Source organism: Seriola aureovittata, chromosome 12 (assembly GCF_021018895.1).
Source record: "Seriola aureovittata isolate HTS-2021-v1 ecotype China chromosome 12, ASM2101889v1, whole genome shotgun sequence".
Lineage (NCBI taxonomy): Eukaryota > Metazoa > Chordata > Actinopteri > Carangiformes > Carangidae > Seriola > Seriola aureovittata.
The window spans coordinates 6793421-6809056 of record NC_079375.1 but is presented as its reverse complement, the minus strand read 5'-3'; the positions used below and the strand labels follow the sequence as shown (position 1 = coordinate 6809056).

Here is a 15636-nt window from a genome sequence, read left to right as displayed (position 1 = left end):
TTATTTTTCAGTCTAAATTATTTAATTTCAGACAACAATTCAAGCACGAGAAAGCAAAGCATGTAATAACTTTACATAACATCAACACCCTGGACTGAAGGTCACACTTCACACTTCTGGTGTAAAAATGAAGTAAATGTGCTGCTTGGACCACACTCGGTTGAGAAAAGTGAGATCATTCACTACATTGTGCTTCATTATTTCTGTTCTGTACAAAAATAAAAAAAACATCTCTTCCTGTGCAGCATATCTGTTACAGAATAGCCATACACACATTTCACATGAGAATCCAAAAATGAAAATCCAAATATATAGAAACAATCAAACAATGCTTAACATTTAACTCCACACTAAGATGAATGATACCTAAACTTACTTTTATAACTTTGCACCTGCAGACAGGCGGCTGCATCCTCATATCAAAAAGACAAATAGCACAATCTGCTACAAAATACAATCAGTAATACATATGAAATAAGAACAAAAACTTTTTTCTTTTTTTTTTTTCCTGAATCAGGAAAGAAGAAAAATTCCAGGTGGAGGGTGGAGCAGAAGGAGTGCAGGAGTCTCAGTGTGTCTGTAGAAACTGTGTAGAAGGACAGAGCAGCAGAGCAGTCCAATACACTGATGAGCACACAGGGATGATGGTGGCCCTGACATTGTGTCTGCCAGCGGAGCTGACAGTCATCTCCACTTCCTCTGGTTCCTCTGTCAGTCACTGCTGGATGAAGCTCACCTCTCCACCCTACCTCCGAGTTACACGACCCAGTCAGAGCCTCTCTCCACACGAGCTGCTGCTGCTACACACACACACACATTAAAAACACGTGTCCTCTTCACTCTCACCTTTATTATCTTCATATATCTCATCGGCCGATATAGTTCAGGTTTTTACCAATTGTTCTTAAACAATAAAGGAAAAGTTTAACGTGTTGGTGTAAAACAGAAACACCCTGACGCACAATATTTCTGCTTCACATCAGGTGCAGCTCTGCTGAGAGGCATGAATCCTCCTCATAGAGAGCAGCGATCAGAGCTGAACTGGCCTGTGATCCTTTTCTTCGCACCATGTCGATCACCACTCGAGCTTTGTCTGGCCGGTTCAGTGTTGCAGCAGACTCCATTTCATCATCTGTTATCACCCCGCGCTCCAGGAGTTTATCCAGAAGCTTACGTAGAACAGGTTCAGACACTCTGCTGATAAACTGTGTCCGAACAGACATCAGCATCTCTTCTGCTGGGACATTCTGAGTCCATACTGGGACTCCCCTGTCCGCTGGGATGGCTGGACTCCCTGCTAGACCCGGACCTGGAAGATGAACAAGAAAAGCAGTTGTGTTCAAGAACCATATCGCTATAGTATAAGTAAATTAAAACTAAAATTACCGCCTTGCGGCATATGAAATATTAACCACTTGTGTGAAATTTGGTCATAATTTCTGTGTGAAGTCTTGAGTAATAGCTAAAAAGCTAAAACCTTTGACCACCAAAGTCTTATCAGTTTGTCCTTGAGTACAAGTGGACATATGTGCAAAATTTGAAGGGATTCCCTTGAAGAGCTCTGGAGATACTAGGTTCACAAGGCCAACGTCATGTTTTGTGAGGTCACCGTGACCTTGACATTTGACCTTCTGTCAAGGCGTTTCTGAGATATCGTGTCCACAAGAATGGGACAGACGGGCGGTCGGGCGGCTCTGGCTTTCTGGAGGTAACCAGTCACCTCAGTGATGTACTTGTGCATATGTGAGATGTGCTCATGGCTTTGACACACACTCCTGAGCTGCACACAGCTGTTGCGTTCACTGTTGCCGGTTGACATGAAGACCAACGTCAACCTGCTGACATCCAAGTTTGATGTTGGAAGCAATGGATTAACACTGACTATTGATTAAATATTGAATTTAAAATGTCTATCTTATCTATTCTACTATCAGGTGGAGGGATGCTGCAGGTGGATGAAGACTTTACCCGTCAGGTCAACTTCACGCTCCCAGACATGTGCATTTGTTTGGTCTCGGACCGTTATAGTCGCCTCTTCTGTGTTTGCAGGCAGGCGGATCTCAAACATGGGGTGGTAATTTGGTCCAAAATCCAGATCAAGATCTTCTGTCTGAAAACCAGTAGCACCGGTTTCAGTATCTTGATAGCATCCAAAGTAAACTTAAGGTAACCAACAGCAGTTTTTACGAATTGTGTCAGCACGTTAAAAAAAAAAACATTTTATTTGAACTACTCACCTCAGGCTGTATTTTAAAGGCCTTCAGACAGTGAACAGAGTAACTTTGATCTTTGGTGAGTATGCATTTGGGAGGCGCCTGGATGTACTTCGAATTTCGCTGTCTTGCGCTCACCTTCAGAGACATGAGAACATGTAAATTAGAGTTTTATATCATCACAGATTTTCTCTTTCATATATAGTTTGGACTGAAAGTGAAGCTGCAAAATTTCTTAAATCTTTACCTCTTCCAGAGGGATGTTGTTTGGCAGGAGAAACACGTTGAGGTTTTGCTTCCGTGTTTTTGGGTTTGGTGGTCGGAGGAACAGCAAAACCTGGCCGCTAACTGTTTTCATGTTGTTCCATAACCTCCCTAAAATCTCCAAAGCCCAGGCTAGGCCAAAGGAAGAGAGATGAGGGACTTTGACAATCACATGGGTGTCTGTGATCTCCAGCGGTTCGAGGATGCTCATTCCATCATCAGAGATGTGGACGACAGACAGCAGGCCTTCAGAGAGCAGAGCTGTGAAAACACAGAGGGATTCAACATCTGTTACCCACTACAGCCTCATTACAATGATAGTAATGATAAACCTCTGATTGCTTGAGTTTTTAATGAGCATGGTGACAGTTACCGGACATACGCCACAGTGAGGGTGTTGGGACAGATGTTTGTTGAGATTGTGGCTGTAATAAACTTTATAGAGGTTCATCATTGCTCTGACAAAGCACAAGGATTTTCTCACCATCCTTTGTTTCACAGTGTGGGAGGTGGAGCTGACACACAGCATCCTCAGAACACTTGATACTGAACAGCGGCCCTGCAGCCGCCTTGCCAGCTGATTGGAGGAGGCTCTCGTCCCATTGGACAGTCCTGTAGAGCAACTCCGCCTCCTGAGCCATAACAAACACCAGTCCAGTAGAAGTACACTGGAACCCACCTGGACCAGGACACCTGAACCTGTAGGACACAGAAGGGCAGACTCCACTTAATGAGCCCCGAGCGACCAGAGGAAAAAACGAATGAACGTGAAGGTAATGCACCAAAAAAGCTGTTTGCCAACCTCGAAAAACATCAGAAGAAGAACTGTGTTTCTGAGGGATTTACAGCAACCGGCATGCATTATATTCAGTTTACGGTCAGGTGTCTAGTGCTGGCAATTAAAACGACACAACTACTGCTGAAGCCAGTTCATAGGAACATTTGAATGATCTTTATGAACAAGTCATTGCAAATTCCAGCAGGAAAAATCTCACATTTCTGAGTCTGTCAGGGCTACGAATTTGAAACCATACACTGACTTGGAGCATCCTTTAATTTGAACATCACTGAGCTCCATATTCAAAGCTGTTCAGTGATGATCAGAGAAGACAGACTGAAGACCATGAAAAGCACGGTGAAAACTGGAAACACAGCAGCAGCAGCAGCAGTAGCAGCTAAACCAACAGGTGCCCAATCTGATTAAAGCTTCCAAATGTGCAACATGGGTTTTAGACAGCTAGCACCAGGATGCAAGGAACACACACAGGTGAGGGAATCATAGATGAAATAAGAAGGAGGGGTTTAAAGCACATACAAATACACAAACACAATATCACCATATGACCAAAACTGCAGCAAACACATCAGGACATTGCTGTGACTCAGAAGAGGAAAGCTGCTGGGGAAGCAGGTTCTTTGCCTAAAACAGTCTTAAGCGATTTTATCATATGATCACCTGTATAAGACTTGTGCAGATTCAGTTTGCAGTTCAGGCGTGAAGTCTGTCGGAGGCTGGGATTCAAAAAGAAACAACATCAGATGTTTTATTAGAACTCATGTTCAGTTGAAGCAAACATATATTCTTACGCAGTCCATCCTTAACTGAAGCACAACGTACACGTCAGAGAGAAACTGTGTGAGGGTAGTTGGTGCCACATAGCATAAAGGGGAATGGTAATAGTTAGAAATGTGTTTGTTGAGGTCAAGAACATGTCACAAACTTGCTCAGCAGTAAGAAGAGATCCACAAATCCAAAAACAAACAAACAAAAAAAAAGAAGTTACAAACTGTTTTGAACCAAATTCTCATTTTGTGTTTCCCTGGAAAGAGTTTCCTTGCTTTCTTTTGAAGTTATTTTTAGGGCATTTTTGCCTATATTCTGATAGCAATAGTGAGAGAGAGTGAGAGAAAGAGGGGATGACATGGAGCAGAGGGCCACGGGTCCGATTCGAACCCAGGGCTGCTGCGGTTAGGACTAAGCCTTCATGGTACGCGCTCTTCCAGGGAGTAGCACAAAGAGGTATTTTCATACTAACACGGTAACTTTGAGACACCATCGCAGTAATTTTAAAACAACCTCATTAAGGTGACTGATCAGGCATCGTGACCTCGAACAACAACCAATCTCACAGAAAGTTGTCCAGATTCTAAAAAGTACTTGAAATGAGAAATTAAATTGGGATAAATCTGTACAGTGTCTTAAGGAAATGAAATGTTATTTTTTTAAATTGTAAAATCATACAGAAACTCCTCTCCTTATTTTTCTGCTCCAAAGAAGCACTACGGGAGATATTTGTTGAATTCTTTGAATATTTGTTTTTCCATTGCCGGCGGTGAGTTGAGCCCTTACATTTGTCTGGAATATCAGGATATACATGATTTTTCTCTCACCCTTATCAGCTTTGAGTCATCCTCAGACACATCCAGCTTTGTGTCTGCTGTGTTTGGGTCCAGTTTGACATCAGAGTCATCTGATTGGAGGAGAAGACAAAGAGAAGATGTCAAAAATCAGACAGAGAATGTGAGAAGATTCCCCACAGCAGCAGCTCAAAGCCTCCTGTCATCACTTTCTTTTCTACTGGCTGTGCATCAACCTTGAGCGGACATGTCTAGCACGTCTGCTACTGAGTATGGATATGCTAGCTGCCTTTAATCAGTGACACTCACCAGCTGCAGCCGCATGTTGTTTTTGTGCGTATGCTCTGATACACAGCGGCTGCACTTGTAGAAAGTCAAATCTGGAGAGAATGCTAATGAGCTTTTCCTTCATGTCAGCAGTTCATTTGTTTTAGGAATCAGTGACTTGTTCTGGTGTCAGACACAAGGATGCAATCAGGCCTAATTAATGCTTGTGGATCACGGACCTGCGGCGACACTTTAGCTTAAAGTCATTTTTTTTTTGAAAACAACACATACCTTCCCCTTGAACACACAGGCTATCATTCAGCACGGTCGTCTTGATCAGAACGATCTGTCAACAGTTTTTCTTACCTTTATTTGACGATGATGAATTCTGTGAGCACAAATCTTCCTCTTCAGCAGCAGGCTGCACACTCACTGAAAATATTTAGAAAGCATGAAAATTGTTTGATGAAGACTCATGTTGCTGCCTGCTGGCAAGCACAACTTTCTCACACTTACATTGAACGCAGCTGCTGATCCTCCAGTCTCTGATATTAAATTTAGACAGAAATCCATAACAAATACTGGGTGTTACATTTTCTCAACTGCAGAGAGGAGAATAATCAGCATGAGTATCTTTACATTAAGAAAACACAGAATATCTACTGCACAATCTTTCTTTGATGAACTCAAACTCAAATCAGTTGATGCTGACTATGCTCACTGCAAGGTGAGCACAGATGTTCTCCAGAGGTCAGACCAAAATGTCATTTATGAAAGGAGCACACGCTCATTTAACAGTCAGATTTCATTGAAGACACATTGATGAATACGAGTACATTGTTTCGGTACTCACATGTTTTGTCTATGGAAGCTTTAAACACCCTGTTGTTGACCCTGTAGGGACAAACACAACCACAACAGTTAAAAAGTCAGTGGAAAATAATCAGATTTTGTTTGAGTTAGCTTTATTAAACCTGACAGTGATCAGTCCAGATCTGTCTCACCCATCTGAATATTAACTGATAAAAATTAGCTTTAAAGGATCAGATGAAAATGTATAAGCAACCTGTCTCTCAACCAATCAGATCTGAAGGCAACACTACAAGGAGTCATCAAACCTTCTATTATCTCTCTATTTTTCTATACTTTATTTTTTCAGAATTATTTTCGCATAAGAAGCATTACTGCTTCCAAATTTACAATTCATGGTTAAGAAAATGTATAATAACAGTTTTAAATGACTGAAAACAAAACAGCTAAAGAGAAAAAAAATGAAGGAAAAAGGAAAATCCATTAAATTAAAAAAGGAAGAATATTTGATATAGGTTGGATACAGTTTACATTTATATTCATAAATATTCATATTATAAATATATACTGAATGGTGACAATGGGTTTCCAGAGAGCTGATTGGCTGTTCATAAAGTTTGACGCTCTGAATTGATCGTGCTTCAGAGCAGGTTAGCCATGCACTCCTCTCACTGCTTCACTGAGGAAAGCAGCCACTGAGTGGGTTCCAGACTTAAAGGAAACATGGGCTGACTCCAACCCTCCACTGACCTCAGAGTCTCCAGTCTACAGTGTGGACTCTCAACAAGATCACACAGCTCCTTCAGCTCTGAATCCTGCAGGTTGTTTCCACTCAGCTCCAGTTCTCTCAGATGGGAGGGGTTGGACTTCAGAGCAGAGACGAGAGAAGCACAGCTGATCGCTGATAAATTGCAGTCACTCAATCTGAATAAAGTATAAAACATGTAGATAAAAATGATTTATTATCCAATCAGATATGTCGTTGTTCTTGCGTCGTTGCTCTGAGTTGTTCTTTAAAATGAGTAGAGAGACTTTGTCGTTCTATTATTGCGGATCATCGTAATGTCAGCCTGCTACAGAAACCGCCCAAATGTGACCACAACATTCATACATATTAACAACAACAACAATAATAATAATAGTTATAGTAAAATAATTGCAGTTATTGGAATGAAACTTAGAAAACCAACAGTGTGTTCCTTTAAGCATTTCCTCCTTAACACATTTAACAGGTACATTCAAACCCAAGAAAAAAAATCATTTTTATAATCTCTCTCTCTCTCTTACACACACACACACACACACACACACACACACACACACACACACACACACACACACACAATTTTAGTAAACACACATTGGTCCTAACAGTTCACTGAAATGCAATGAAAAAATAAATGTTTTCTTTAGCATGTGAATTTGACTTTCTTTGTCCAAATATTGACTCTGAGGATCTTCTGTAAATTGTTGTGATAAAAATGTATATATTTTTCATAACTAACACTGGACATTTTCTACAATTTATTTACAAATAATTAGTCCCCTGGCTGTCAGAATATATGTTTGGGAGTGTGTGAGTTCTGAAGGTTTAATTTAAGTGAACAGAAATCATTCATGAAATTAACTGAAAATGAGGGAATGATTCTTAGTGTAATAAAAGAAAACAGTCAGTCAGTGACCTGACCTCAGAGTCTCCAGTTTACAGTCTGGATTCTTCAGACAACCACACAGCTCCTTCACTCCTGAATCCTGCAGGTTGTTTCCACTCAGCTCCAGTTCTCTCAGATGGGAGGGGTTGGACTTCAGAGCAGAGACGAGAGAAGCACAGCTGATCGCTGACAGATTGCAGTCACTCAATCTGAATAAAGTATAAAACATCTAGATAAAAATGATTTATTATCCAATCAGATATGTCGTTGTTCTTGCATCGTTGCTCTGAGTTGTTCTTTAAAATGAGTAGAGAGACTTTGTCATGCTATTATTGCGGATCATCGTAATGTCAGCCTGCTATAGACAACGCCCAAATGTGACCACAACATTCATACACATTAACAACAACAACAATAATAATAATAATATAGTAAAAATAATTGCAGTTATTGGAATGAAACTTAGAAAACCAACAGTGTGTTCCTTTAAGCATTTCCTTTAAGCGTTTCCCGGGAGTGTGTGAGTTCAGATCATTCATGAATTTGACTGAAAATGAGGGAATAATTCTTAGTCTAATAAAAGAAAACAGTCAGTCAGTGACCTGACCTCAGAGTCTCCAGTCTGCGGTCTGGATTCTTCAGACAACCACACAGCTCCTTCACTCCTGAATCCTGCAGGTTGTTTCTACTCAGCTCCAGTTCTCTCAGATGGTAGGGGTTGGACTTCAGAGCAGAGACGAGAGAAGCACAGCTGATCGCTGACAAAAAGCAACACCTCAATCTGTATAAAGAATAAAACATGTAGATAAAAATCATTTACAATTCAATCAGATTTGTCTTAATCAGAGATGTTCTCTAGTAGAGAGTAGAGTGATTTTGTCATTCTGTTATTGTGGATCATCATAAAGTCATCCTACTTACAGACACCATCCAAATGTGACCACAACATTCATAAATCTATTCATGTCAACACAGATTCATAACATGCTACTGACCTCAGAGAATCTACAGAGTGTAAACTACTCAGAACTAGGCTTTGAACTTGGTGAAAAACTCATTCAGTCCAATTAACCATAAAAACTGAATTTCATCCCAGATTGGCTGGATGGACATTAGAAGGAAACATTTGGCTTTTATATTCCTGTGTGTGTTTGTCCTATATCTTTTCTTTATGCTTTTTTCATGGTCACTCACAACTCAGACAAAGCGGATTTTTCAGGTTTTATATGTGCAGTATTATTCCTATTGGACGACCCCAGCAGAGTTATAGATTTTCCAGCATGGAGCAGTGATAGCGTGTGTGTGTGCGTGTGTCATTACTAAAGACAAAATATTGAAATGAACAGAAACAAACTATTTCTGCTTCAGGCAGCAAACTTTACAAATTTAAAACAAATATTATATCATCTACACAGATTTGAAAAATGAAATAAACTAAATAAATAAATACATTTTTTTGGAAAAACTAGCAGTTGATATTTTCTGCAATTAATCTAAGAAACATTTTGCAATAGCAGGCTACATTCAGTAAAATATGAAAAAGAAAATGTGGACAGAACAAACTTGCAACTTTATGAATGTAAGTTTTGTACGTACTGTATGTAAATTGGGTTAAATGGAAAATGAAACATATGAGTTATAGTCTACTAACTGTCAGTTAATGCCCTGACTCAGAGTCTCCAGTCTACAGTCTGGACTCCCCAGAAAACCACACAGCTCCTTCACTCCTGAATCCTGCAGGTCCCAGTTTCCTCTCAGCTCCAGTTCTCTCAGATGGGAGGGGTTGGACTTCAGAGCAGCGATCACAGAAGAACGGCTGATCGCTGACATATTGCAGCCACTCAATCTGAACAAAGAATAAACCATTCATATTAATAAAATCATTCAAAATCCAGTCAGATGTTTCTTAATCAATTAACGTTCCTCTAAAATTAGGAAAGTGATGTCTCCAGATGTGTCACCCTGATATGACGTGCCGAAATAAAGCTACACCTGAACATAAAGGACGTGTCGGGTCCTCACCTAGTCATTCGACTACGATTTTGGGGAGATGCAAGCACATCATAGGTTGCTCCTAGCATGAATCTAATCCTACCTGCTTCCATGTCGCAAAACCTTCCTCCAGCTAAGTTTTTGTCGTTTCTTTATTGTTGCAATCTGAAGGTCTGTGGCTTCAAATTATCCAGCAATGCTGACATGAAAACAGAACAACGGTTACTGTTTTCAACAATAACTTGGAAATAAATTACAAATCAAATTTGATGGTGTCATGCATAATCATCACTTATGTGAAAAAACTATGTACATTCTCTACTGCTGTAAATCACACACAGGGTATTGACCAATGAAAAACTGACACTGAAAAGATTTGAAATGAAAAGTCAGCAAACCGACCTTAGAATCTCCAGTCTACAGTTTGGACTCTCCAATCCAGCAGACAGCCGTTTAATTCCCGAATCGCTCGGGCTGTTTCTCCTCAGGTCCAGCTCTCTCAGAAGGGAGGGGCTGGACTTCAGAGCTGAGGCCACGATTTCACAGTGAGTCTCTGAAAGTCCACAATCAGTGAGTCTGTGAGTGGAGAATATATAAAATTGGTTACAATAAAATCAGACATATTGGAATAAAAATAAACTCAAAACAGGTCATAATTGATCAACGTCTGGTCTTCACATTCGTGGTTCAGCTAATCGTATCTTATTGTCCTTGACATGAAACAATAATTGTCATCACTCTCTCACACCTGCATACCTTTAATGTGAATCTTGGTTTTATTTCAATCTTGCAGAAGACGGGAGGGGAAATGAAGTTACATTTAAGCTTCCATAATGTAATCTGATATTATTTTTTAATTGACTCCAAAACATTCATTTTTTCTTATATCTTACACTAAAAATATAATCTCTCCTTGAAAGCTCTTTGCTGCATTGTTTAATTAATGTCATCAGACACTGACCTTTGGTGTGTGTGAGAAGACTCTTATACATTCAGACCTCTGTTCTTGGCTAACACTGTGCATTTCCTGATACTACTCTCCTCTACAAGAACAAGAGAGAAATGTCTTATTTAAGAGCGTATGGAAAGACTTACCTCCACTCTTCAAAATTAAAAGTTTAATAAACAATTAAGAACACCCCTGATAATGTCAATACATTTGGAGGTTTTACATCTACACTCTTGGTTTGGAATGACCAGTAGTTTATGTTGGCTAATATTAATGTTTTTTTAACTGTAAGGACATAATATTGTACAAATTACTGAGCCAGTTCACTAAATATGACCTTTCTGTGAAACTGTTACACTATGTTTTAGCATTACCATTATCCCATAAGTGTCACCTTTACTTTGAGTGGACCATGTTTTGTTTCATTTGTTTTAAAAGGGGTTGAGACGTCCCCTAACGTCCTCCATGCTCATTGTGACTTCAGTAACCTTTGGAAATTGACACAGATCTTATATAAACTTTACAAAACACCTTGTAGAAACTACTTAGTCTAACTTCACCGCATTCACTGGTCACTGTAAAATACTACTGTGTTATAAAATTCTCCTCATCACAACCTCCTAAGTCTGTAATAAAGTATTCCACAGATTTATCATTAGACTCTTCAAATTTATGCAGAAGAACCAGAGATATCATCTTCGTTTTATTTCACAAATTCTTCTTCCTTGGCACCACCAGCCTGTAACCTACAGCAGAGATGCGGGGGGAGTACGGAGGTCAGGTAAATTCACTTCTTTGTAACACCACACTGCCAGTTTGTTTTTAATTTTCAAACTTCAGACCCGTATTCAGACCCAACTGACACTGACTCAAGTGACATGACTGATGTGGATGAGGATCAGATCCCTCTTTATGACCAAATAATGGAGAGTACTAGGAAATTCCAAAAGGGTTTTACGTACGTTTTCTTGCCATTGTGAATGTAGCATCAAACAGTACAAATAAAGAAATAGAAAATGACCTTGTAATTTCTGCGACATAAAACTAAGGAACATGAGAGTAATTGAATACTGTGTATATCTGAATGTGACTAAAGCACTAATCTAATCTACTAATCAGTAATCCTAATACTCAGGACTCACTGAGCCTTCCTGCAGTTCCTCACAGCTGGGATCAGTCTCCGCTGTCCCTCCAGTGATGTGTTGTACTTCTTCGGGTCCAACTCATCAAGAACCTCCTCTGACATCTGCAGCATGTAGGCCAGAGCTGAGCAGTGGATCTCAGAGAGTTCCTTCTCTGACCTGTTCTCTGACCTCAGGAACTCTTGTATCTCCTGTTGTATTGAGTGGTCGTTCATCTCCATCAGACAGTGGAAGATGTTGATGCTTCTGTCAGGAGAGATATCATCTCTGTTCATCGTCTTCAGGTTGGTGATGGCTCTCTGGGTGATTTCTGGACTGTTCTTTGTCTGACCCAGCAGGCCTCCTAAGATTCTCTGGTTGGACTCCAGAGAGAGGCCATGAAGGAAGCGAACAAACAGGTCCAGGCGGCCATTGTTACTTTCAAGGGATTTCTCCATGGCTCTCCTCAGGAAGACATCCAGAGATGGGTGACGGCTATCTTTGTTTCCAAAAATCTTAGAAATCTTCCAGAGAGAAGACTTTGGGTTGGAGTCACTGTGTTTATAGTCTTTTCCCAGGAAAGCCTTCAGTACCTCTGTGTTTCTGTTGGTGTAACAGTGGAACATGTAGACCGCAGCCAGGAACTCCTGAATGCTCAGATGAACAAAGCAGTAGACTGTTTTCTGGAAGATCACACTCTCTCTCTTGAAGATCTCTGTACAGACTCCTGAGTACACCGAGGCCTCTGTGACATCAAGACCACACTGCTCCAGGTCTTCTTGGTAGAACATGATGTTTCCTTTCTCCAGATGTTCAAAGGCCAGCCTCCCCAGCTTCAGAAGAACTTCCCTGTCAGCCTCCATCAGCTCCTGTGGACTCGTCTCATGTCCCTCATCATATTTGAACTTCTTCCTCTTTGTCTGAACCAGCAGGAAGTGTGAGTACAGGTCAGTCAGGGTCTTGGGCAGCTCTCCTATTTGGTCTGCAGTCAACATGTGCTCCAGAACTGTAGCAATGATCCAGCAGAAGACTGGGACTTGAGACATGATATGGAGGCTCCTGGATGTCCTGATGTGCGAGATGATTCTGCTGGACTGCTCTTCATCATTGAATCTCCTCCTGAAGTACTCCTCCTTCTGAGCATCAGTGAAGCCTCGTACTTCTGTCACCCTGTCAACACACGTAGGAGGGATCTGGCCGGCTGCCGCAGGTCGGGAAGTTATCCAGATGAGAGCCAAGGGAAGCAGATTCCCCTGGATGAGGTTTGTCAGCAGCACGTTGACTGATGACTCCTGTGTGACATCAGACACAACCTGCCTGTTGGTGAAATCCAGTGACAGTCTGCTTTCATCCAGGCCGTCAAAGATGAACAGAACTTTACAGACAGCGAGCTGCTCTGCTGTGACCTCCTGTAATGTTGGATGGAAAACCTGGAGCAGCTTGAGAAGACTGTGCTGCTCATCTCTGATTAAGTTCAGCTCCCTGAACGAAAGCAGAATCAGCAGACTGATGTCTTGGTTTTCCAAGCCCTCTGCCCAGTCCAGACTGAATTTCTGCACTGAGACAGTTTTGCCAACACCAGCGACACCTTTTGTCAGAACCACTCTGATGGGTCTCTGTTGTTCAGGTAAGGCGTTAAAGATGTCGTGGCACTTGATTGGAGTGTCATGTACAGTCTCCATCTTGGAAGTTGTCTCAAGCTGCCTCACCTCATGTTGGGTATTAACCTCTTCACTCTGTCCCTCTGTGATGTAGAGCTCTGTGTAGATCCTGTTGAGGAGGGTTCCACTTCCTGCTTCATCACTTCCTTCAGTCACATGTTCACAGCTCCTGCGTAGAATAACCTTATGTTCATCTAAAACCTCCTGCAGACCACTATCCGCTGAGAGAGAGGTAATAGAGAAAAAAAATAAGCATGGTAAGTGATTACTGCAACACAACAAGTCCTGTTTTCAGAAATGATGACATCAGCAGACGGATGTACAGTCTTACTTTGTACAGTGCTGGTCTGACTGGCTGTTTGCAGTCCAGGTCTTGTTCTGGATCTTTGTCCACACTGGGGACAAGAGGAGTCTCCTGGTGAACCAGACTGGTTCCAGTGTGAGGTGATGCACTGTCTGCAGAACCAGTGTCCACAGCTGGTAGGGAGTGGATCCGTCAGGATGTCCTGACACAAAGCACAGCAGGACAACTGCTCCTCCACAGAAACACCGCTCCTCTTCCTCTCCCTGTGGAGATGAACACATCTATTTTTAAATAGAAAACTGTTGTCATTTCTCATCTTCTGCTTCTCAGCTCATTTTCAGGTTGGAGCTGCAAGCTGCCAACCTGAAAGACAACACTTAACTTTTTCTGACTTCATAGCCAACAAAAGGTCTCTGTTTAGCCTTTGAGTTGTAACTGACAGCAAAAACAATTTAGATTTGACAAAGGATTAGACTATAAGATTCAGATTCAGTAAGTAGACTGGATAAAGAGCCATCAAACCCCAACCCTACTCATATGCAATCTGTTCTGCATACATAGTGTCTTACTTTGTGTTTGAGGGTCCAGGTTCATTATTGAAGCCAGGATCACTCATCTTCAGTCAGTCTCAGAAGTACACCTCTGACATTGGAGACAGACACACAATAACCATTATTAGGGGTGGTGTAATATCCAGTGTAACAAATGAAGGAGGCATGAACAACTTTAAATATTATTATATGAAATAATATCAATAAACAACTTATATTTGTAATTAACTAATATTTGTAAATAATTTAAAGTAATAGTTTGATTGGTTTATGATTCAATAAGAATACCTTTGGCAATTTTTACTGTTGTTATGAACACTATTACTGATTATGTTATCTCATTTTATAACTGTTTGGCTTCAGAATCAGAAAAACGTCACTGATCTCCTCCGGGGACGTTGCTTTGTTTCTTCCCTATACAGGATAGTTGCGCAACGCCGAGTTGGTCAAGGGAGTTGGTAAAGAGGAATCAAGTAAGTAAGAAAAGTAAAAATAAAGTAAAAGTAAAAATGACCATAAAATAGTTCTATACATAGTTATAATAATAAACACAGTAATTGAATAAATGTACGAATGCAAAAAAAGCAATGTGTGGGCTACAATCACGGTATGGACGTGCAAAAATGGAGAGCAGGAAATTATCTGCCTTTCCTCGCGCTCACAACTCGGTTTGTTTCACATGACGTGTTGATGGTAAAAGGGAAACAACTCACCGGGTTCTTCTGAGGGGGCCAAACTTTTATATCTTGCCCAACTCAATACAAATTTCTCTCTTGCTCCTTTTCGTGGTTTTCCTTGAGCCCGGTCTTGTGGCGAAGTCGACCCTGCATACTTCACACTGTCTTTATTCTTCCGTGGTGATCAATGACCTGAGGACTAAAGTATCTGAGCATTCAGAGCCACCACTGTTGATCAGACTCAAAGGAGGCAGGACTAGCATTTAATTTGGTTTCCCTCGTTAATCTCAGTATCTCTGACATTGTGCGGACACAGGTTGCACACTTATATGCAAACAATTCCTGTTAGGCAACAGCTGACACAAATATGGTTCCTAAAAATGTTCAAGTACTCACAGACACAAATTAGGGCACCACTTACCTTATCAAGGATTCATAACTAATTTATAATTAAGTTGTTCATTTGGTTGTTAACACTTTACAAATCATAAACAAACAATTATAAATAAGTAATAACGCAGTTTGCATACATTGATGCGGGCTCACTATTTGGCAAGATCAAGTTAATGCTTACTACAAGTTATTATTATTTATAACTGTTAAGGCATTAATAAATGATGACGGGTTTTACACTTTACAATAAGACTCCCTTTTGCTAATTATAAATGAACCTAATGTAATGTGGTCCATTGCTAGAAATTTAACAGATTTGAGATGAAGCAGCAGTTACAAATGCTGGATGATGCAGTAACTATTGAGATATGAGGCTTAACAGTACAGATTAATGTGGGCTCACTATTTGGAAAGCAATAGGTCA

General features: G+C 40.7%; 1 protein-coding gene across 2 annotated transcripts; it reads right to left on the bottom strand.

The window, feature by feature from the left end:
- On the bottom strand, positions 1-15091 carry LOC130178355 (NACHT, LRR and PYD domains-containing protein 12-like). 2 transcript variants are annotated; one of them, XM_056390477.1, is made up of 18 exons: positions 14856-15091; positions 14161-14233; positions 13619-13854; positions 11648-13508; positions 9959-10132; positions 9237-9410; positions 8172-8348; positions 7600-7773; positions 6663-6836; positions 5956-5996; positions 5469-5534; positions 4869-4948; positions 3934-3989; positions 2962-3176; positions 2461-2738; positions 2238-2351; positions 1969-2110; positions 1-1309 (listed from the first exon to the last, which is right to left on the bottom strand). In XM_056390477.1, the coding sequence occupies exons 2-18, from the start codon at positions 14205-14207 to the stop codon at positions 975-977; spliced, it is 4344 nt and encodes a 1447-aa protein (XP_056246452.1). In that variant the 5' UTR covers positions 14208-14233; positions 14856-15091; the 3' UTR covers positions 1-974. The 2 variants fall into 2 exon arrangements, with proteins under 2 accessions (XP_056246452.1, XP_056246451.1); XM_056390476.1 differs by lacking the exons at positions 1-1309; positions 1969-2110; positions 2238-2351; ... (8 more) ...; positions 8172-8348; positions 9237-9410 and adding an exon at positions 9616-9755.
- Positions 15092-15636: the final 545 nt, after the last annotated feature.